Source organism: Hippoglossus hippoglossus, chromosome 20 (assembly GCF_009819705.1).
Source record: "Hippoglossus hippoglossus isolate fHipHip1 chromosome 20, fHipHip1.pri, whole genome shotgun sequence".
Classification (NCBI taxonomy): domain Eukaryota; kingdom Metazoa; phylum Chordata; class Actinopteri; order Pleuronectiformes; family Pleuronectidae; genus Hippoglossus; species Hippoglossus hippoglossus.
The window spans coordinates 9,698,093-9,720,989 of NC_047170.1; the positions used below are offsets into that span (position 1 = coordinate 9,698,093).

The following is a 22,897-nucleotide window of genomic DNA, read 5'->3' on the forward strand; positions in this document are numbered from 1 at the left end:
AGAAAGATAATTAGATGAAAACGATGGGGGGGGGAGAAAAGAGACGAGGCATATTGATTGTGCAAAGAAAAGAGGAATGTGTATTTCCCCATTGACGACTATATACATTTATCCACACTAATATTTGAGCCTAATGAAACCCTAATGAAGCGTTATCATACAGAGCAGTGAAGTGGTTATTCATCAACCCTCTGACTGCAGCCCACTGGTGCCAATAAGCAACATATGGCACCGCCCGGAATATGTTGCTTTTATACGCTGGCCTCACAGTAGTAACACACATTCACAAATGAGTCAGATCGGGTTTTAATGTGACAGTTGCAAATCGTCCTCACCGCAGCCAAAATTATTTCCTGATTGTTTCCTCGTTGTTCCCTTATTGGTCAAAAAAACAGACAGTGGATATGAAGTCAGAGACACTGACGTGTTGCTCTATTTGGAATTGGGAATGCAACGATTGTCTTGTAATAACAATAGACATTAGTGAGTCCTCCTCAAACAGTTCAACATACTTTTTACTGTTTGTGTGCTGGACGTTGTGAGCAGAGCTTTTTATAAACAGCCTACGGTGCAGAGTGAAGTTAGATAACTTTGTGTTCATCCTACCGGGTTTAACTGCAATGAAGATTTAATTTTTATCATGAAGTGAAACTGAATTTGCTTTATTACTGTTCACATGTGTGGTTTATATATAAGTTTGAATTATTTACTTTACTAGAGGGTTTTTTTTGCCTGTCAGAGCAACACAATCTTCAGACCTAAATTCATAAAATGAAGGACCTGCCTTTTATTTCTCGTGTATTCATAACATAGTTTATAAAAATTCTGGCCTTGTGAAGATAATTTAGCTGAGGGTATCCAGATGATACAGCCTGACACACACACACACACACACGCACACACTTTATCTACACTTTATCCTTTTCTGTCATAATATCCACACACACTCACTTTATAGTTTGATCACTGCTCCCTACAGGGAGGCATCAGACAGTGACCTCACCACTGCACTTGCAAAAACATCTGGAATGAACAGGTGGTGCGCACACACACAAACACACACTCACACAGTATTTTAGAAATTAACATTTGACATATCATAGTTATTAAAGGTGTGACAGTGCCCCCTTCTGGTTTGTTGAAACACCAGGCTACTGAACTGCGGGGCAGCAATGAACTATATGGCTCTATGATAGGCCAGTTTCAACATCCTCATAACACTTCTCAAACACACACACACACCCACACACACACACACTCTCTCTCTCTCTCTCTCAAATCCACTCATTTTAAGATCATGAAGATTAATCATGCAGAAAATTAATCATGCACTCTTTCATCTCCTGCCTATTTCCTTCTCTTTCCTGTTCATTTACATGCCCTCATTTATTGTCAGCTCGTTTCAGTTTTTTTTCCTCTTTGGCTCTTTTTATGAGTCAAACCTCTCAAAGTTAGAGAACTGCACAAAACAAACAACAAACACATGGAAAGTGCCGCGATACAACTTTACGTCATGCGAAGCCAACAGTTCCTGGGACGCATCGAGTGCCTGTGGGATTATTCCCGTCCAAAGCTGTGAGCAGTCGTGTATTGCAAAGCTGAAATCTATACGAGCCAAATGAATGGCCTTGAAGCAAATGAGCCATTAGATTAGAAATTGAACACATATTTACCTGCAGAGTGGACTATTACGGAACAGGAAGTTTTTATTCGTGGAGTGTTGTTTTGTTTTGTTTGCACGTGGTTTCGTAAAGGACTCCGGCGACTAACATTTCTCCTCTGCAGCCCCTAAGGTGGTCTCCTTCTCCTTCGATGTTGGGAACGGACCCGTGGAGCTGACGGTGCACTCGGCCACGCCGCTCAACGACGACCAGTGGCATCGCGTGATGGCTGAGCGGAACGTGCAGGAGGCGGTCCTTCAGGTGGATCAGACCTATCGGGCGTCCAGGCTTGCTCCCGCGCAGGGGCACACGAGGCTGGAGCTTTTCAGCCAGCTCTACGTGGGTAAGGCACAAACGCACATCTGATTACAACTTCTTTTTAGGTAGGTGGGACACTCTCAGAGACAACCACGCCAGAATTACGAGCTCTGATGGGTGGCAAGCAAGCGCCTACGTAGACATCGTTCATTGTGATCGCAATAGGATTGAACTTTTAATTAAAAAAGTTTCAGTGCTATCTGTATTTTCAGTAATGCCGCTCTCTCTCCGATATAGACATCTTCTGTGAGGACATCTGATTGCTTCATAAGTTAAAGATGCTCCAGCCTTTACTGGAAATCAGCGTTCTTCCTTAAGAGGCTTCAGTCTTAGCTCTCTGCTGAGCCACCACAGCCACTGCTAATTAAATTCATGTTAATCCAACACACACACACACACACACACACACACACACACACACGCACACACACACACACCCACATACAGCCACATACAGCCATTCAACACATTTGGAAAATTACATCCTCAGAAATTCGTCCGTGTAAGTGATCATAGTTTTATTAAAGTCAAAACTGAGGGCACGTGAGGAAAACTAACTTAATTCACTTAAAGAGGTCATTTCTTTGAGACTATAATACTTTAACTCAGCCTTTATATTACTTTGGATTAAGAAACTATTTAAGAACAAATAAGATATAAACCCCTTTCTCCTTCCTCCCTCTCTCATATACACTTTCTGCTTCAGCTATTAGACAGATCCTTCCCCCTATTATCGCACCATTTGTGCCTTCATTTTGCTGAAGAGGTCTGGTTTCTTTCTTCACGGCTTCACCGCTGCACGATTCCTCCTCAGCTCATCACGGGTTCAAATGGCACAAGATGTGGCCTGTTTCCCCCCCCCCGCGCGCCTTCAGTCCTCTGTCTCGTTCCACCTTTTATGCTGAGCCGTCAACAAACCAAACTCTGGGGCTAAAAAGAGTTTTGGGGATTTTGGCGGATTGAAGGAAAAGTGCTGAGGCGGATCACAAAGTTCCTTCTATGTCATGGCGAGAGAAGAAAAAATAAAAAAGTTCAGCCCAAAGGAGATTGTTCCAAATTCCAATCAGGCATCCCGATGTGAACGCCTCAACCCCCCTGATCCCCGTTTATCATGTAATTTCATCGTCTCATCACTTTTGCAGATTCGACCGCTGCTGAAACATCCTCACCTTATCATGTCCCAATTTGCCTCTCTGTGTATTTCTTCTTTGATTTAGTGAAATGGAAAGGGGCGAGAGAGGTTTTGTCACCGTGCAACTAGCCCCTGCCGAGCCGGGGAACATAATGGCTTTCCCCAGATAGCACCTCGGCCGCTTCTCATCATTCTGCTCGTGTGTATTCTCGGCTTTTTCCTGCAGAAAAGGACGGCAGGGGGAAGGCTCAGGCTTTGTGCGCGGCAACACAGAAAGTAGTGGAGGTTGCAGAGATAGCGGAGGTGAAGCGTTGTGTGTGACAACTGCCGCAGCCGCGACAGCACCGGCTCATATCAGATTTCTAATCCCTGGTTAATCCTTATTTGAGCGTCGCTTTGGGAAGTTACAGTGTGGCACACAGGAAGTGACCCAGCCTCTGAAGGGAAGTGGTTTAGATGTGGCCTCTGACACCAGGAGAAGATAGTGATATGTGTGTAGTTCGATGGAGAGATTTGGAGAGAGGGAGAGGGAGCGAGAGAGCCCCGCAGGCATCAAGACTTCTGCGCACGCTGGAGAACGACAACAGGAGGCTTTATTTAGCTCACCTCAGCCTCATATCTTTCTCTGTATCATCTCCTTCTCTCTTCCTCAATCAATATGCTCCTCATCAAGCATTTGATTGCTTTAGTGTTTACTGCACAGTGGCTCATTTGCTCTAATGGCCTCGAGAGTAAATGTTACACCATCAGCCGGCTGTCATTTACTTCACACTGTTAACTTTTAGCTCTCCAATCCACTTCATACATGCACATAACTATAAATCGGAGCCACATCTTACTCATTTAAACGTCACCATCTGTTCTTATGATGCCCCCCCGCTTGATTAATGCTCACTATCACGTTTTTTTATGGTTTTGCATGTTGTTTTTTCTCTCTCATGGTCGGGTTGTATTTTGTCTTCTTTATTTTTTCTTCTCGTGTCCTCGCCTCTGTCGTCATGGATCGACACTGCTCACCCTCACTGCATGCGCGCGGCCCCTTGTCACAGGGAAACCGGCCACGCTCACCTGCCAAGACAGTAGGTAACATTTAATGAGTTCGATGAAATGTTTCTGTGACGTTGATAATTCCAGTTTTTTAACAGCGCACGCCGAAAAACACGTGTGAGGACGAGCCCTCACCCACGGAGGTTTTGTTGCATCTAATTCAGTTGCAGCTCCTCACTAATGGTGATTAAAGTTTTGCCAGAATTATTATCCTGCTCATGCTCCTGCTCAGTTTCTCCAATTAATATTACACATTAACACAAAGGTGTGTAGATGCAGGTTTATTTCAATACACAAGTACAATTTCCATGCAGGGATCAGGAGCAATCCTATTACGGACCCTCACGAGATGTAATTATCAAAAGAAAGCTGTAAACCAACGGCGCCGAGCTGGCAAAATGGAATTTCTATGATAATATCTCCCCCCCTGGAAATGCCAGTGGGTCAGGAAGTCTTTTGAAATGACATTTAGAGCATATGAATCAAAACACTCATCTGAAACTAATACAAATGCCATTCTGAAGTGTATCCTCAATAAGCGTGAAGTGGGTAAACAAACAGTGTTTTTCTACAGTGTTGAACCATAAAAAAATGAAAGAAATAGGACAAACCATGATTCTATTAATCCACTTATATGGTAATTTCTCTGCATTTTTGGATTGCAAATTATTGCAAATTAAAATGGACGACACGTCTCCACTTTCTCTCTCCAACCAGCCTCCGAGGTCAATCATGACTTTTCACCCTGTTTTAATATCTAATAAAAACATACAATATGTAACTTCAGCCACTAGATGTCTCTTGATTAAAACAATAACAAAATAACTTGTTTGATGACGTCGTAAAGCAGCTTGGGATCATGGCAGTTTTATTCACGTTACGCAGCAAACAGCAATAAATATTCTTGATCCATAACTAGTGAGCAATACAAACAGTGGAAAGAAAAACAGCAATGCTAGCAATGATTTCAGGAGTTCTAGCAGAGACATACGAAGCCACGGGAATAGTACATATGACACAATTAAAAGGGAATCAAAATGTCTTGTTGCCTTGAACAAATTGAATTGTTACAAACTATATGTTTAAAACTAAATTTACATCAGTGTGATAAGAATAACTTAAAATGACTGAGGCAGAAGTTTATTTAACACGCACTTACATTTATTTAATTTTGGTCCATATACCATCTACTAACATGGAGGAGGTTGGTTTTATGATGTATACTGCAGCCAGCCACCAGGGGGTGATCCAGATGTTTGGCTTCACTGTCTGGTAGCGGCCATGTCGTCCATCTTTCCACACAGTCTATGTGTTGGATCAGGCTTTGACTAAGGAGCAGTTCACGCGCCTTCTATACATTCACACATTCCCCTGCATGTTTTTTCATTATCTCATCATTACTCATGAATGACGAATCCACATAAACACATCCACACAGTGTGAAAGGTCAGATTGTATGACTTCTCTCTTAATTAGCAATTTGACTGTTGTAAATTGCATGTGTGTGCTTGTGTGCGCTGTGTGTATCCTAATGAATATAAATGTTTCCTCCTTAGCACATCATTAAAGAGTAAAATACCCTCGAGTCACCAGAGCCTCTAAATGTGTGCGTTTGTGTGTTTCACTGTGTAATTTGATTTTATCACTGTGTGTGCGCATTTCTGCATCCATGTCAGTATTTCTGTGTAGTCTTGTGTGGATGGGCTAATGTTTGTAGTGTATGTGTTTATATCATAAAGACTGACTAATACTAATTATCAATATTCATACTGTATTAAAAAGTAATAAAATTCTGACATTTTTGGCAAGAATCAACAGAGTTCTTCACAAATATACAGTGTTATAAACAGTAAGTAACTGTGCAGTGCAGTTAACGGCTCTGAAATCTAAATGATTCAACACAACATGAAATAGATTCACTACAAATACTAATTCTTACATGAATATAAGAACGACAACCATCTCAAATTAATAATCACTCATCATGCTAATAATTACTCCACAGTATTTTAATTAGCGCCATTTTAATTAAAACCAAACTTAACAGAAAGATGAACACTTGGACATACATCAGTGTGATAAGAGATATTTAAAATGACAAATGTTTTCTTTGAATTTTTGGTTTGTCCCATCCATTAACACGGAGGAGGCTGGGTTTATGACCTATGCTGATCATGAGGATTTGGCTTTTATCTATAGTGATAACCCTATATGTTGACTTCAGTCAGTGTCAGTCAGGCTCTCGTTGTGTGTGTCTGTGTGTGTGTCTGTGTGTGTCTGCCCTGGTCTCGGTGGGCCTCGGAGCCTGATGTCCATTTAATCAGAGGCTGATTTAGACCTGGGTAAACAGGTGGTAGAAACCTCCAGCCAATCAGTGCTACAACACAGATTAATTAACAGGTCGACCAAAAGTCAAATCCTGTGTGGGACTGGAAAGTGGAGAAAGCTGGTGAAAGCGCTGCTGCATCATGATAATGTGATTCGTGGAGAGAGTGTATGTATTTGTAATCTCTATGTGTGTGTGTGTGTGTGTGTGTGTGTGTGTGTGTGTGTGTGTGTGTGTGTGTGTGTGTGTGTGTGTGTGTGTGTGTGTGTGTGTGTGTGTGTGTGAGAGAGATTGCTGCTGAGGGAGGAAACGGTACGAGTGAGAGTTTATGTTCAGGGCTCCATTACATATCTTCCTGAACAGATACTCCTCTGTAATTCCAAAGATGCAATAGAGAGGTTTTAATAACTAAAATGTCCCTCAGCCCTTGTTGATGAGAGTGTGCACGTTTTGTGCGTGTGTTCCCGTATCTATCCAAACCCTGGAACCCTCCTCTGTGGGCGTGCTTGTGTACGTCGGAATCTATACCTGTGGGTGTATGTTTATGAGGGTGTTTATTTCTATAGTCATTTAGGTGCACATTCATCTACTTAACACCCCTACTCTGTCCAAGTTAATGGGTAGTTAGACGGGAATGGCGCAAGGCCAGAATGACGATGGAAGCACTTTAGAGGCAGGGCTATCGACACCCCAAGGCGAAGCATTAATGCTCCTTCTGACTCATTCAAATCAGGTGCGCCGTGTGTGGTCCGTGTTAAATGTGTGTGTTTGTCTGTGGTTTACATGCCTCCATTCGCGTGCGAGGTGGTCATTAAGACACAGTGTTCATTAGGGCTGTTCTCATTAGAGGAATTTCCGATTTTTTTTAAATGAGTTGAAGGTTGTTTGAAGAGCGGCGTCACAGCCACAACGATTAACGTGACACCAGTGGCTTCCTCCAGGCGTCAGGATATTAACGCCTCCAAGAGATTAAAACCGAGCGTCTTCTCGGAACGACTCCTGTGACCCGTGATTTCCATTTTGCCCTCCCCTCATTCTCTTATTTTTCAATTTCACTTAATGCTTCATGTCCTGGTTACGCTAATGCCACCTCCTCTTCCCCACCCTCCCCCCTCACTCCTCAGGTGCTGCGGGGGGACAGAGGGGCTTCCTGGGATGCATCCGAGCCCTGCGGATGAACGGCATCACGCTAGATCTGGAGGAGAGGGCCAAGGTCACGCCCGGGGTCAAGCCCGGCTGCCAGGGCCACTGCACCAGTTTTGGAATGTTCTGCCAGAATGGAGGGAAGTGCGTGGAAAGATACAACGGCTACTTGTGCGACTGCACCGCCTCCGCCTATGACGGCCCCGTCTGCACCAGAGGTAAGAGGCATTCTGGGTAAGATTGCGTCGACCTCTAATTGAGTGGGTTTGATCGTTGGACAATAAATGCCACTGAAAGTGCGTCACGCTGTTCTTCATCTTCACAACTTCATTTGCGAGACAAATAGATCTCCTCCTGTTGTCGGCTTTTTTAATGTAAGATTTTGTTTCCCTTCTGCCAGCAGTGCAGGAATAGGGTTCCCTTGGGTATTTTCCCTGAAGTTTCTTTTTTTCTTTTATTGCCGTCTTCAAAACTAACAAACTACCTCTCAGCTCAGAATTTTTTGGATGACACCTCGAGTCATAATCTCGCAGCAAACACCCTTCAAACAACTTTGGGAAAGTGCGTTATCTTCAGCTCATAACGCCAGGGTCAAATATCGCCCGCGTTACCGCTGGAGTCGTCATATTTCAATGAGCGTCATCGTCTGACAACCCACTGTGATTTTTGGGCTGCGCTCTGTGATTGTCCTCACTTCCCATTCAGTTTGGGAGCTGTCGGTGTTGAAAGTGTTTGGGCTTATGATAAAAGGCATCGATTGAGAGTGATATTGTGCTTACCCACCAATTCTCCGCCGGCTTCAGAGGGCCTATGCTGAATGCTAATGCTGCGCAGATGCAGAGCTGAGACATCAAACTAAAAAACATATGAGAATAAAATGCAAGTCACACAAAGAGCTGCAGGTTTCTGAAGTGCAGAGATGATAAATGTCTGACTCCTGCTCCGGCACGGTTCCATAGTGCTAAAGCATCGTATTTGTTTTCGTGGAGATTCATGAGATACACTGTTAAAGTTCTACTTACCAAAACAAGTTTTTGTTAAAAATGCTCAGGGGAGAAGAGCAGCGGTGCTGTCAGAGGCTCCCGATCCCCGACACGTGAATTCATTTGTTTCCTAAAGCCGAAAAGTGTTTTTCCCCCTGTGCTCTCTTGGCAGGGGGGGTGACGAGGTGACAGAAAAGCTGTGTGTGTGTGTGTGTGTGTGTGTGTGTGTGTGTGTGTGTTTGTTATGCTAATGTAAGACTTGAAAAGACCTCATCTGACTTCTGTCATAACCAATCGGGCATTTCAGGATTTAGAGAATAAAGATTACTGTCTGTGTGAGGTTTGTGTGTTTCAATGTGCATGTGTGTGTCAGGAAAAGAGAGAGCGACAAAGGGGGAGAGGACACCCTTGTGTTTGTTTTTGTGTGTAACATCCGACATTCCTCTTCTCTCTCTTTTCCCTTTTCACTCATCTCTTCCAGATCTCATCTTGTTTTTCCTCCTTTCTCTCCTCCTTGTGTCCCTCACTCATCTTTTTCATTCCCTCTTCATATCATGTCTATCTCTTCTCCCTCTTATCTACATTTCACTCCTCCATCTTCTTGCCTCTCTCTGCTGCCTTTTTCAAATCTTCCATTATTTTGTCATTACCACTTGTCTCTTCTCCTCTTTTGCCGCTTTCCTTCATCTCCCTCACACATTCCTCCCCGCTATTTCCCCTCATCCATCTCTGAATTTACTTCTCCTTCAAATTTGTCTACTCTCCTTTACTCCTTCCACTCTTTTCTCCCCCTTTTCCCCCATTTAAACCTTCCCTTCTCTGCCCTTTTTACTCTCTTCCATATAAATTCTCCTTTTCTACCTCTTTTCCCACTTGCCTGTGTTCAGCTTTCTTTCTATCCTTCTCTCCCTCTAATCTCCCCCCTCTCTCCCAGCGAGTGAAAAATGCATTTTACCAGCCATAATTGCATAGTGCATTTCCATTGTATCCATATTTACACACTGCTCAGGGGACCCTGCAGTATTATTATTATACACTCTCATTCTTCGGCTTTTCTGCCTTCGAGGGCTACACGGAGCCACTGTGCGTGTGCACGGACACACCAACTCACAAAAACGCACACACACATTCGACCTGTAGAGGTTTGCATGCTTGGCCACATTCCCTCCCCAAAACTTCTTCACACACTGACATAAAACACACACAAACATAAAGAGCCTCTGCCCTGGAGCAGAGTTGTCTCATTCTCTCTCATGCTTCCAGACAAAGTGTGTGTGTGTGTGTGTGTGTGTTTGTGTTTGTGTGTGTGTGGGGGGGCTCTGGGCAGCTGGTCGGAGTCACTCTCTTTTTTTCTTTTTTATCAGCAGGACAGTGGAGGCTGAGACGAGTTACATGCAAGGCCCCACATAATCTACAGAAGATACAGTTTAAGATGTTTGGCTTTTGAAGTTGAGAGGATGTGAGATCAAGGCCTGTTCCACAAGTTCTTCAAGTTCAAACTTATTCCAGTTCTAATGACAGCATTTACTAGAGATTCAGGATTCACTTTTAAATTTCATATCATTATCAACTTGAAAATGATAATTCTTCTCGAACGTAGCTATTTGACCCAGACTGTAAATATAGATGGACGACACATGTCCACGTCATCCCACTATCCAGAAGTTAAATCTATACATAAAAACAAACATCAGTGTGATAAGAATTTTCTAATATGACCGTATGAAATTAATTTGACGTGTACTTAAGTTTGTTCCATGTCCCATCCACCACCATGGAAGAGACAAGCTTTATGATCTATTCCGCAGCCAGCCACCAGGGGGCAATCGAAACGCTTTGGCTTCACTTTTAGGGAGCCTTCATTTCGTCCATCTTTACATAGAGAATAAAATATGTTGATCACATAAAAATACCTGACACTGCTTGATTTCATGTATTTTTCACAATCGTGATGTAAACGTGGAAGTTTTCAAATTGAAATGCATTTCACCTCGTAACATTAGCTACGTTATCGTGATCAGATATTTGTTTTCTATGTTTACTTTTGTTTTGAACCTTTTCTACTCTCCCATCCCACATGTCTTCCTGCATAAACTCTCCCATAGCCTACGTCTGATCTTTTAACAAATACAAAGCTGCCAAGAGCCACAAAAATGACACAGGCCACCTTTAGTGACAATCACTCAAATTATGTTGAACACTTCAAGGTTGCAAAAACAACTTTTATATTAGAAGAATATAAAATAAATGAGTTTTACAAGGTCTATTTATATGTGCATCGATTTTTATTCCAGCTTGCTTTTGTAACTTTTATGTATGCCTGTAAATCACTGAAAATATGAATAATTCACAGCCTTAAAAAGTTATTTCAAATGGTTGAGTGTGTGAAAGCTTCACATCAGCACTACATGATAGCCTGAATAAAACATGCTCAGCAGAAATGAGCAATAAAAACAATAGAAGTGCGTGGAGCTGTGAGGAAGGGGGCTGGTTTTATTTTGTGTATTTTGAAGCACGGTTTGTTTATTCATGTGCCATTTTGTGACCGATTTAAGAAATTTAATCAAGCATCTGCTGGAATTTAAGTCTGATTCTGTTAATACTCAGCAGCATGAGTCCCCGGAGAGTTGAGCCACATCAGAAAACAAAGAATCCAGCTATTTAAGAACATGACAAGCTGTCCGCCTGGTTAACACAGAACAATAGATAACGTGCGTCTCTCTACCCGGACTTCCTAACTCGACGCCACATAAGTGCACGGCAGAGCGTAGGACAAAATTGTGGTGCAGCTGGATGGGTGCGAGGATTCGCCTCCACGCCCAATAGCAGTCAGAGAACTTTCCCATTTTCTAGTAATAAGCCTTCCATTAGATTTAAGTAATGTAGCTTGAAGTATTTATTGTACTGTGTCCGCTGGGAGTGGATGGGTGAAGTGAGGCTTTAAAATAAGATGCATAAATGTGTTCACTTAGTATTCTACACTTGTACGAGGTGTAGTTATACATTTTCCCTGCTGCCACAGAGGGAAGGGAAACATGTCAAGGCATATTCCATGGCATTTACCGCACGCACGCACACACACACACACACACACACACACGCACACACTCACACACAATCCAAGGCTCTCCGCCGTCCATGTAATCATTCTCTGTAATTTCACGCACATTGTGTCTTTTATCTGAATGCACACACCAACACACACACAAACACACACACACACACAGAAGTATAGAAAAATAAGGTCGCCTCTTCTCAACACTTGATTACGAGAATCAATAACCCTCCTGGAATGGCTGGAATATTCCATTAGCTTTGTTAACGTACTGGTTAACAATGTATTGTTTGGTTTCAGATGCTGGAGCGCTGCAGTTTTTTTTCTTTCATTCACCATTTAATATATTTCGAGCGCAGCAGTTTAACGCCCACTTTACTGCACCTCCTGAACACAGCCATATTTGTGTCACTTGTTTGTGCTGTGGCATTTTTGATGGAAAGTGTATTTCTTGATGTCTTTCTTTCTTGTGGAGTTTTTTAAGGTTTCAAAACATTGATTTGAAATGGTAAATGGTCTCTATTTATGTGTATTTTTCTAGTCTTCATGACCTTTACTGTACTGTTATGCCATGCGCACACACATTTACTGTCGAACACTGTCGGCACAGGCAGTGTCTTGCCCAAAGACAATTCGGCACACGGAATGGAGGGGACTAGGATTAAACCGCTGACCTTCTGGTTAGTTGACGACCCGCTCTACCTCCTGAGCCGCAGCCCCAGATATCTAGCAGATATCATAGTTCTACTGTTTGAGGTGGAACCACAAGGACAAGCAGTATCATTGTATTGTGTATTCACCTGCCTGTATTATACATGTGTATTTTTTTTAAACATTTTTATTTCTTTTCTTTCCAACTTCTCCTGTTTTCTCATTCAGATGTCGGCGGTTTCTTTGACGCTGGAACACTGATCAAGTACAACTTCTTCCCCGAAGCGGTTGCGGGCGCCAGTCGGGACGCAAAGATCCTGACGCACCAGCTGACGCCACATGAGGTGAATCTGACAAAGGAGGAAATTGCTTTTAGTTTCAGCACATCCAGTGCTCCCGCCATTCTGATGTATGTCAGCTCCAAGACGCAGGACTCGCTGGCTGTGGTGTTGCGGCACAACGGTAAGACACACACAAACACACACACTCATACACACTCATACACATGCAGTCTGTGGTTGATCGCTAGTGAGCAGTCTGCTCGGAGTAATGCTTGTTAGTGCAGCAAAGTACATATTTAAAGGCTGTGCTTGCAAAACAGTTTGGACAGTTGTAGACTCTCCAAAATTCCCTCTCAGTTCTCAGCCTCCCACTGTGCGGCTGACAGGCAGAAAAGTGCTTTGATGAAACAGCAGTAATACAAATTTGACAGTGCCATCTAGCGTCTCAGCAATTGATGTGCACAATCACCAAACTAAAACGACAAAATACTCACATTGCTCAGGGCTGCTGCCGCTGGAAACTCTCGGCCCTCCCGCTCACGCGGCGCCCTGAGACAGTAAATATATAATCCCCTGTCAAGCTGCGGGTCGTCTGAATCATTCAGGGTTTCCTCCACTATCCGTCACCTCTTCCTGCTCCATCACTTCAAAAAGAAAACTTTATTTTGGGCTTCTTTAATAAACTGCTATTTAGCATAATGAATATAGAAATATCGTATGTGTCACAAAGTAGTGATCTATCCTCTTCTGGGACTTGTGGTGTTTTTACAGCCACAGCTTGAGAAATATCTATGAAATGCCTTTTATTAATTCAGGTGTTTATTGATGAGGGCTCATGCTTAAATCATTTGAGAGGAGTAGAGAGGGAGCTGTGTGCAGAGATGTGAGGTTTCATGCAACCAGAGCAAACCATGTGTTGCATGTCTTCAGGTTCAATGCAGGTGCGGTATAACCTTGGCGGCCTGCAGGAGCCATTTACTATTGATGTGGACCAGCGCAACCTGGCCAATGGGCAGCCTCATAGCATAAACATGTCCCGTGTCAACAGAAGCATCACCATCCAGGTATAGAACACGCACACGCACACACACACACACACACACACACACACACACACACACACATCAGAGCACTCTGCAACACATATTTCAATTTCAAAATCCTACTTACAACCACGGAGTGCAGGGGATTGCCATCCAGCTCCGGCTCCGGTTGTGCGCAATAAGTCAGAGGGGAGTGTAATGTCCTGTTCTGTCTTCTGCTGTGATGAAGCGGCTTGTCCTCTGCCCCTGTTAATCCACTTCCAGTAGACAGCCTAAGTATAGCAACAGAGAGAATGCATCGATCTGTGTGTGTGTGTGTGTGTGTGTGTGTGTGTGGTGCGTGCAGGTATTAAAGTGTATGCGATACAGAGCGAGAGTGTGCATGTTTGTGCATGCATAATTGTGTGTGTGTGTGTGTTGGATTTTTGTGCAGCTCAACAGCCCAGTGCGGATCAATACAGCCAAACCTCAGTCAGTAGCTGTCAAGGATGGAGTGAGAATTCAGCTCAACTATTAAACACTTTGTTTTGGGATAAAATGCCCAGGTTTGGCTGCAGGCTGTAATTTAAGTTGGACCATAAGTGGATGGTAGAGCCACCTATAAAACCCCGGTGTTGGTTGCATCCAGGTTGGAGTAGATCTGTTTTTGCACGTGCAGTTTGTGGTTTGTTGAGGAACGTATGTGACAGTTTGTATGTGCATGACCTCCTGCAGGAGTGGTAGTTTGAATGCCATGTTCATGTTGTGTGCATTATTTCTGCACCCGTAACATAGATGTAACACGAGCCATATAGTGTATCCACAGAGTAAATCACCTCCTCTGTGGAAAACTGCTGCTTCTTCATTTGTATCATTTTGTATTAATATTACAAATACGATAATAATATCACAGCTATTTGATTACAGTCTGCGCTGGATTGTAACACGTACTCTGACATAACCTGATTTCCCCCGCAGACTTCAGTGAAGTTTCTTCTAATCTGCCCCATCAGCTGATTCATGATTTACATCCCACCATGAAACTAACACTTAAAATGATTTGGCCCAGGTCTGCATCACCTTTATTTTGAAAAGTGCTGCAGAGAAAACCACACAGCTTGACTCTGTATTCACTGAAACAAATGATACTAATAACTGATATGTGACATGATGTGAATTATTTTATGATTATAGTACACAATGAAGTAAAGATGTGCATCTACATTTTACGTAATATGTAGTGTAATTGCTGTTTAATTATAATTAGGATTATGGCTAAACTGAAAAATATTAAGCATTCACATTTCTTTGTCACAACGGTCAGTTGTACATATTATAAACCAATCACTGTATTTCCACATCAGAGCAAATATTAACATGGATATGAATATTGTAAATAGTATGAATCAAAGTATGTTTGCTTGATGTTTAAATGCATTTCCATATGGACCCAGAGGAAATAAATATAATATGCACAGATCCGCTACAACATTAAAACATGTTTCAATGTGTAATTGATGTATTAGTTTAAATATTATTATTATTAGGTCTTTAGTTTTCCCTGCAGCATTACTCTCATGACAGTATATGCAGTGTGATCAGAGGATATTTTATTAGTTGTGTTCTTTGTCATTCTGGCAGCAGTGATGTCACCTTCTCTGGTGATAATTACAGCTCTATTACAGCCTCAAAACTGTTATTTTCATTAAGGTGAAACAAAGTGTGAGTCAGAATGAATCACCGGGCCTGCAAATCAAATCATCATCACATCTCCTCTTCCACATAAGTCTCCAACCCTCTCTCTCTCTCTCTCTCTCTCTCTCTCTCTCTCTCTCTCGTTAAGTGCACACGGAGCGATGACCTCGTTCATTCACACTGGAATCTCATTACGCGCGCTCGCACACTACGGTGAAAAATTTTGACAGCGAGAAAATTAAACTGAAACATCCAATGGAAATCGTCCTCATTCCCCGAGCAAATCACACCCTGCAGCCGCTGATCACACCGGTGGGAGCGCTTCGACGTAACACATCCCTTCTTTACCGGCGCAGGAAGTGATTGGAGCAACTGTGAGATTCTTTGCTCATCAGTCACGCATGCACACACACACACACACACACACACACACACACACACACACACACACACACACACACACACACACACACACACACACACACACATTTGATTGCAGCTTAGTTGTGCCTAGATTGACGATATTGATGTTCAGCCCCATGTCCGGTGTGTGACTGAACTGTTAACTATCAAATGCATATCCTCACTTTTCCACTCCCCATGAGCCCGGGCTGCTCTCGAAACAACAACACTTCGACTCTGTCAGTCGCTAAATGACACACACGACACTTCAGCCATTTTCTGACATGAACTCCGGAGGGATGTCTGCAGAATTGGGTCTGGACTTTTTCGGGAGTTCGCTTTTCACACATGATGTTCACAACAACACAGAAATCTCCGGAGCGTTCAGGTGAGGTGTGGTGCAGAGGCAGAGGCAGGATGTGACGTTGGGAGATCACATGTTACAGCACATCGATGTCGGCGGCTCTTATCACCAAAAAACTGTCTTGACATCTTCGTCCGTGTCTTCTACGTGTGTGGCACTGATTTTTCATGCTGAGATATTTGTATTCATTTAGTTTTTTCATTGTTGTGTCTGTTTCGTGTTAGAAACGTCATCACCTGCTGTGTTCTCATATCAGCTCCTTCAGACATTCTGCAGACTTCTTACTCGGGGACTGGCCACAGAAAGTCCAGAAGCTCACACTTGGACATTTGCGTTCGCACATACAGCCCCCCTGCAGAATGTCTGCAGGATCCCCGGAGTTCAGTGCATGTCTGAAAGCAGCTTTAGTGTTAAAAGATTTAAGAGGAACCCCAGTGAGCATGATGTAGTAATTTAGATTCAAGAAATAAAAAGGAATTCAGTAATGGAGCTATGAGGGGAGAAAATGGCAGAGGTTTATGGATAGGGCATGAAAGGTAGAGCCGGAAGGTGTGTTAAGAAGATAACTTTGATGAATAAAACTTTTTTATGTTGACTTGCCACCTCTGGGCTCTTTTCAAGGTACACACATTCACTTTATATCCGCCCAACAGATGTGGACATGCATAGCAACAGATACGCAGGCACAAGCGAGCTCTTGTCAGGTCAACTCACGACGGATGCTTTGTACATACCACATACCAGGAAATCAACATTATTCAAAAGAATCTGTTCACTCCACTTCCCCACCTTGTAGCTCTCCATACCTCCCACTATCTAACTCCTCACACACCCCTGAGGGATCCTAGTTATAGTTTATGTATTTTGAGCCAGCAACCGTGACTGTACTCACACTCGCACTAATGAGATGTGAGGAACGGGACAAATTCTGCTTCTGACGACAACAAGAGGAACATTGAGTAAGACGAGTCGGTATAGGTGGCATCAACAGGTATTCTCAAAGATAACATACACAGAATGACACAGACAAAGGTAGCACGCTAATCAAGCAGCTTAATAACCATATATTTCCCATCTGAGTTGGTGGAGACCAAAAACAGAGCTTGAAGGAGAGTAAACATTGAACTTAAATTCATCTGGTGGACACATCACTCCAAATTGATGTTTCGCTTTACCTGCTGGATGAATAAATTCAATAGGTCTATCACTGATGCTCGAGATTCACCGTGACAGCATTTACAGAGTCAGAGAAGATGTGCAGAACTTTAATCTGGATCATTGCATTGAGAACGAAAGCCTGAGATGCCATTTTGTTCATAGCCTGCCATCTGCGTTTTGTAATTGAACTTGTCCGTTATTACTCTTTTTGCTGACCTGCTCATCACGGGCCTTGTTCGGCTGCTTCCCTCTCCGAGTGAGAGGCGGAGATACAGTACGAGTCAGAGGCAATAAAAGTCTGTCGTGCTGGCGGGCCTGCCAGTGGATCAAATTCAATTTCCAGTGAGAAGGAGAGAGTCGAGTGTTTACCTGAGGCTGCAGAGGTCTCGCCTCTCCGCTATCAGGCTGCAAATCTTAAAGGCAATTTAGACAAGCGACTATTTAGTTTAAAGACAGGCCGGAGAACATGTGAGGAGAAAAGCAGGCGTGAGGATAATTGGAATCTGAGAGAGAATGGGAGCGGGAGGGAGGTGGAGAACAAAATACAACGACTGAATGAGTCAGAGAGAGGGGGGGGGGGGGCTGAGAGATGAAAAAGTAGATCCACACGATATGATAACAAAGGTTGCTTGGATGCATTTAACGCCTTTATAATCCCCACGCTGTCTTAGACGAGTGGATTTTGCATGAGCACACAAATACCTGCAGTAAGTGTACGTTCAGTCAAACCGGTGCAGCAGTGCAGGCAGTAAGTGTTTGGTTTTTAAAGCCGTCTGTGAGATCTCATCAGGTGAGCTCACTATCAAAGACGTATGAAGGTGAAATCAGTTCCCACCTCTCTATCTCTGACTCTTTCTCTCAACCTGCTCACACACTGTGAGGGTTCAGAGATGAAAGTGAGGAGTCGCTTCAGGCTTCGAAAAGTCTCCTCGTCTCGTCTTCTCTCCTCTCCTCCTGTCTTTCCTTTCTTTACTCTTCTCTCCTCTCCCTCTCCTATATCCTCATCTCCTCTCCTCTTCTGGTCTCCTGTCCTCCTCTCCTCTCGTCCCCTCCTTGCTCTCTTTCCTCTCCTCTCCTCTCATCCTCTCATTACTGTCCTCCTCTCCTCTTGCTCTCATTCTTCTCTACTTGCCTCTCTTTTCTTCTTATCCATCTCCTCTTCCTCTCCTCTACATCTCCTCTCCTCCTCTCTTCTCTCCTTTCCCCTCCTCTCCTCTTCCTCTCATCTCCTGTCCTCATCCTCTCCTCTCTCACTCTCCCTCTTCAACTTCCTCTTCTTGTTCTTCCTCTTCCTCTCCTCTACCTCTCCTCTCTCACGCAAACCTCTTCCACTTCCTCTTCTTCTTCCTCTCCTCTACCTCTCCTCTCCTCTCCTTCTCCTTCTCCTCTCCCCTTCCTCTCCTCCTATCTCATCTCATTTTCCTCCTCTTCCTACTCATCCTCTGATCCTCTCCTCCTCCTCCTCCTCTGGTTGGTGTTAGTGGTATAAATGGCTGGCTGATGGAATATTGAACTCTTCATTCAAGTGATCACAGGAAATTAAGCATTAATTTGCTTTTTGCTCCTCCTCCTCCAGATTTCATTAACGAAAGTCGCCACTGAAGTAAAAAAAGTTCTTTGTGTACTGTAAATGAGTTTGAGTATATACAGCACATTGGCTAAATTAGATTCCTTCTGAGCACATAGTTAGGGAAATAGATTTTACCCATTGTTAATTTTCTCTTTGTCTAACCCTGATTACTTTGCTTTCCTCAGCTTTATGTAACCTGAGAGGGGAGCAACAGAGCTTCCAGGAGAAAACTGTGTCGTCTAAATGGTTCAGTGTAAAGGGACAAAATGCCAGTAATTGCAGTTGTAATTGACAAAGTTTGGTAAAAAATGAGGTTTCTTCCCCGGCTGTCTTCCTCTGTGGACCTTTTTTCGCGAGGTTCCGGGACTCTGACCGCCCTCCGCGGCTGTGAAGCCAATTTGTTTTCTCAGATAAAAGTAAATAAGCTGAGCACAATTTAATTGTGCACCATTATCCCGCCCTGCAGTCACTGTGGAAAACAAAACCCACACAATGCTCCGCTGAGACCAGGCTTTTGGAGAGAATGAAATTAGGATACACCATGTGTGTGTGTGCAAAGAGAGAGAGAGGGAGAGAGAGGGAGGAAATAGTCTGGAGGGGCATGGGGGGTATGAGAATTTTCTGTGCAGGAGAACTGTACTGATTCAAACCTGCAAACAAGAATAATACACACACACACACACACACACACACACACACACACACACACACACACACACACATACACACACACACACATAAATCTCAGCCCTTTAGCGACAGTCCAGCTCAGCCTCTAGCTAACAGGCCACGACAGCTATTCAGCACATCAATGGAACAAATTTCCAGTAAAACAGGCAGTAACAAAAGTCATTGTTTTCAATCAGCCGCTCGCTCGCTCGCTCTCTGCATGGCTACAGGGCAGTCGGCTTGCATTCTGCAGAGTGGATGCAGGCTGGGACACATCTCTCCCGTGTGCGCGAGGAAGACCTTTTTATTTCTGGAACACACGGAAACCAATTTGTGGAGGGTTGAAATGATTCTTGTCAATAGCGGCGGCTGCTGCCTTCAAGCTAATTAGAAACTTCAGTGCAACAGCAATAACAAGTTAATTATGTTGCAGGGATATTAAAGCCATGTATTCTCCCCCCGTCTCCCCTCTCCACCAGCCTCTCTACCCCCCCTCCATCGGCCTCTCTCCTCTCACAAATCCACCGACACTCTTCTTTGTAAACACGCAGCTTGTTCTCACGCCGTCTTTTAATGCTTTGAAGCTACCGCAGACTTCAGAAAGTGCATATTCTTTAATTAATGTGCATGTGATCATTTATCTCTGGTCCCGGTGAAGAGGCATTTGTGTACAGGATCATTACTGGAGATCACTTCTCAGTTTGCAATCAGCTCCGATGAGCTCGACTACACACCAAAAAAAAGGGGGGAAACGAAATTAACAGCAAAGCAAACGAGAGATTTCCTTTCATCGTTTGGTCTGTGATGACTCCTGAGCAGCCATGATAGCGTGATGAGAGCTTCTGCAACTGGATTTTCTGGTCGGTGTTTTGAACAGGGATATCATTTGGTAAACACAATTCAATGTGGGGATTTTCATGCATTTTCTCCAAGTTTATGGAGAAAAATCCGAGACGAACGATAACGTTTGAATGATAAACGCTGGTGGAGTGTCTGATGAAAACTCAGAACTTTCTATCTATTGTTTGTAGATTTTTTTTTACCGCCTGTACTTTTTATTTATTTATCATTACTATTATTAATTTTTTATCTTCAGTCTAATTTGTCCTGGCTAAAACATGTAACATAATGAAGATTCCTTAGTTAATATTCAGTTAATATTCATTGAACTGCCTTTGACTTGATTCATTGGAGTAATATCAGAGTTTATTAACCTGGTGGTTATTTGCAGCTTCCTCCCACCAGAAGGAGCCATTGAGCTTTTGATGATGCAGTGCAGCAGCTTTACAGCCTCTGACTGGAGTGAATTACCTTTTCTTCTTCACCGTGTTGTGTACTACGCTCAATGTGCTGATGCAGGTCCTCGTCTGGGTCTTTTCTAAAATGCTGCAGATTCTGATTTAATATGTCTCTCTCTCTCTCTCTCTCTCTCTCTCTCTCTCTCTCTCTCTCTCTCTCTCTCTCACTGTTCCAGTTGGATCATTACCCTCCAGTCAGCTACACACTCCCAGATGCCTCAGACACACAATTCAACCTGGTCAAGACGCTGTTCTTGGGCAAAGTCTATGGTAAGTGTGTCAGTGAGTAATAATCTTCTCTGCCCACAACTTTGAAGAATTACTCACATTTTTAAACACAACCTGCACAAAATGTTACTGTGTAAACATGTCATGGTCATAATTATTTTCCTGCCACATATCCTGTTTGTAAATTAACTCTGAACCCAGCATATCCTGTTTTTAAGTCATCTCTGACGTCATCTTTTTATCTGGGAATTACAAAGGAGAGTCCAATAGATCCTTTGGTTTGGTTCGACCTTACATTCCCCAACTGGAGCTCCGAATTCATCTGGGAAAACTAGACAAAAATAATCACAATTTAAAGGCAACCTAATGTGACCTTGTTGTAGTTTTCAGCTGTTGTCATGTTGACTTGTATATTGTGTTTGTCTGAGCATCGACTATCTATTCTAACCCTTTAGATAAAACATCTCCTTTACAATTAGTCCTTGCAATACAAATATATACTTAATTGAAATTTAAAGGACCACTGTGTGCAAGGAACTTTAGGCAGAAATAGTTAAGACAGGACGCTGTAATTACACACTGAGCCCACTGGAGGGTGCCAGAGGACTGCAGAAGGTTATTGGTGCAGAAACCACCCCAGCTGCATCCTCCTCTACCTGCAGTGTTTGAATGTCCATGCACATCTATGGCTGATTAATTTATGATATCTGACAAATACCATGTTCGGGTGGAATCTTTCTCTTTAAAATCCCCTTGATAATTATTTGCACAGTGTTTGACCAGTTTACAAAAACTGTCAGCCCGAACAAATCCCTATCTTTCATCAAAGGTGGATTTTCCTTTTGATTTGACTGTGAAGGATATGCAGCCATTATTATGACACATTATGACTCATAGCACAAAGCTGCTTATATTGTGAATCATGATCTTTTGCAACAGTGTTTTTTTCTACTGAGATTGTCGTTCTTAACAAATCCCCACATCCTTTGCTCCGCGACCTTCGAAATCAATGACCCTAATTACCCTGATTATCAATAGCCACTCACCTTAACCTATTTCGTGTCCCCTAAGTGGTAGCTGTGGTTTATGCCTCAACTGTGGTTGCTTTTATGAGCTTCTTTAACTACTCATAATGCACTTCTGGTAGAGGAGGGATTCTCATTATTAGCCTCTTGCTGTATTCTCTTCTATCCTATTCTTCCTTTTTTTTTCCTTCTCTCTTGTTTCCCCTTCTCTCCTCTCGTCCTTTTTGCTGAGGAAGTCAGGGAGGTTGAAGTAATGGCTGACTTCACTCGCCAGCCAGCGCTATCGACTGCTACACACACACGCAACGAGACCCCCTGGGAATACAGCACGGTGCACGAATACGCACACACAATACGTGAGCATGGACGTGCACAAAACGCAGCCATCCATCTTTGGAAGTAACACAGCACAGATGCTCCAAGGACGCACAGGACAAAGTCACATATGCCAAACCAGCACAGGGAAATATTGAGTCTGTTTATGAAGAAAACATCATGACAGATTTATACATATAAACAAAGCAAAGAAAAATGTTGAGTGTGAAAGAGAAAGAACGGGGGAAATAGAAGGATGAAAGACAGACTGTGATCAGAGAATAAAGGAAAGTGAGAACAAATGCAGGCTTTAGAATCTCATCAGATCTGCTCCACTTCTGTGTCGGGACTGCAGAGACAAGAGACGCTGTCAGACGGTGGAGATATCAGATTCTCTATATCCAGGACACAGAGACACTCTGTGTTTGCTACAGAACACACACACACACACACACACACACACACACACACACACACACACACACACACACACTGATCACAGCGACATCTCCTCTGTCTATTGTTAGCAGGGACGATGCCCGAGCCGTGGTTAG

General features: G+C 43.2%; 1 protein-coding gene across 4 annotated transcripts in view; it reads left to right on the forward strand.

The window, feature by feature from the left end:
• The window catches only part of cntnap2a (contactin associated protein 2a), a 318,658-nt gene that overhangs the window by 283,223 nt on the left and 12,538 nt on the right, over window positions 1–22,897 (forward strand). For 2 of the 4 annotated variants that reach the window (XM_034572776.1, XM_034572778.1), the window contains exons 19-24: window positions 1,786–2,004; window positions 4,161–4,190; window positions 7,609–7,845; window positions 12,545–12,778; window positions 13,528–13,661; window positions 20,952–21,045. In XM_034572776.1, the coding sequence (XP_034428667.1) occupies window positions 1,786–2,004; window positions 4,161–4,190; window positions 7,609–7,845; window positions 12,545–12,778; window positions 13,528–13,661; window positions 20,952–21,045 (948 nt within the window). The remainder of the gene's footprint in view (window positions 1–1,785; window positions 2,005–4,160; window positions 4,191–7,608; window positions 7,846–12,544; window positions 12,779–13,527; window positions 13,662–20,951; window positions 21,046–22,897) is intronic. The other 2 variants (XM_034572777.1, XM_034572779.1) reach the window with 1 other exon arrangement.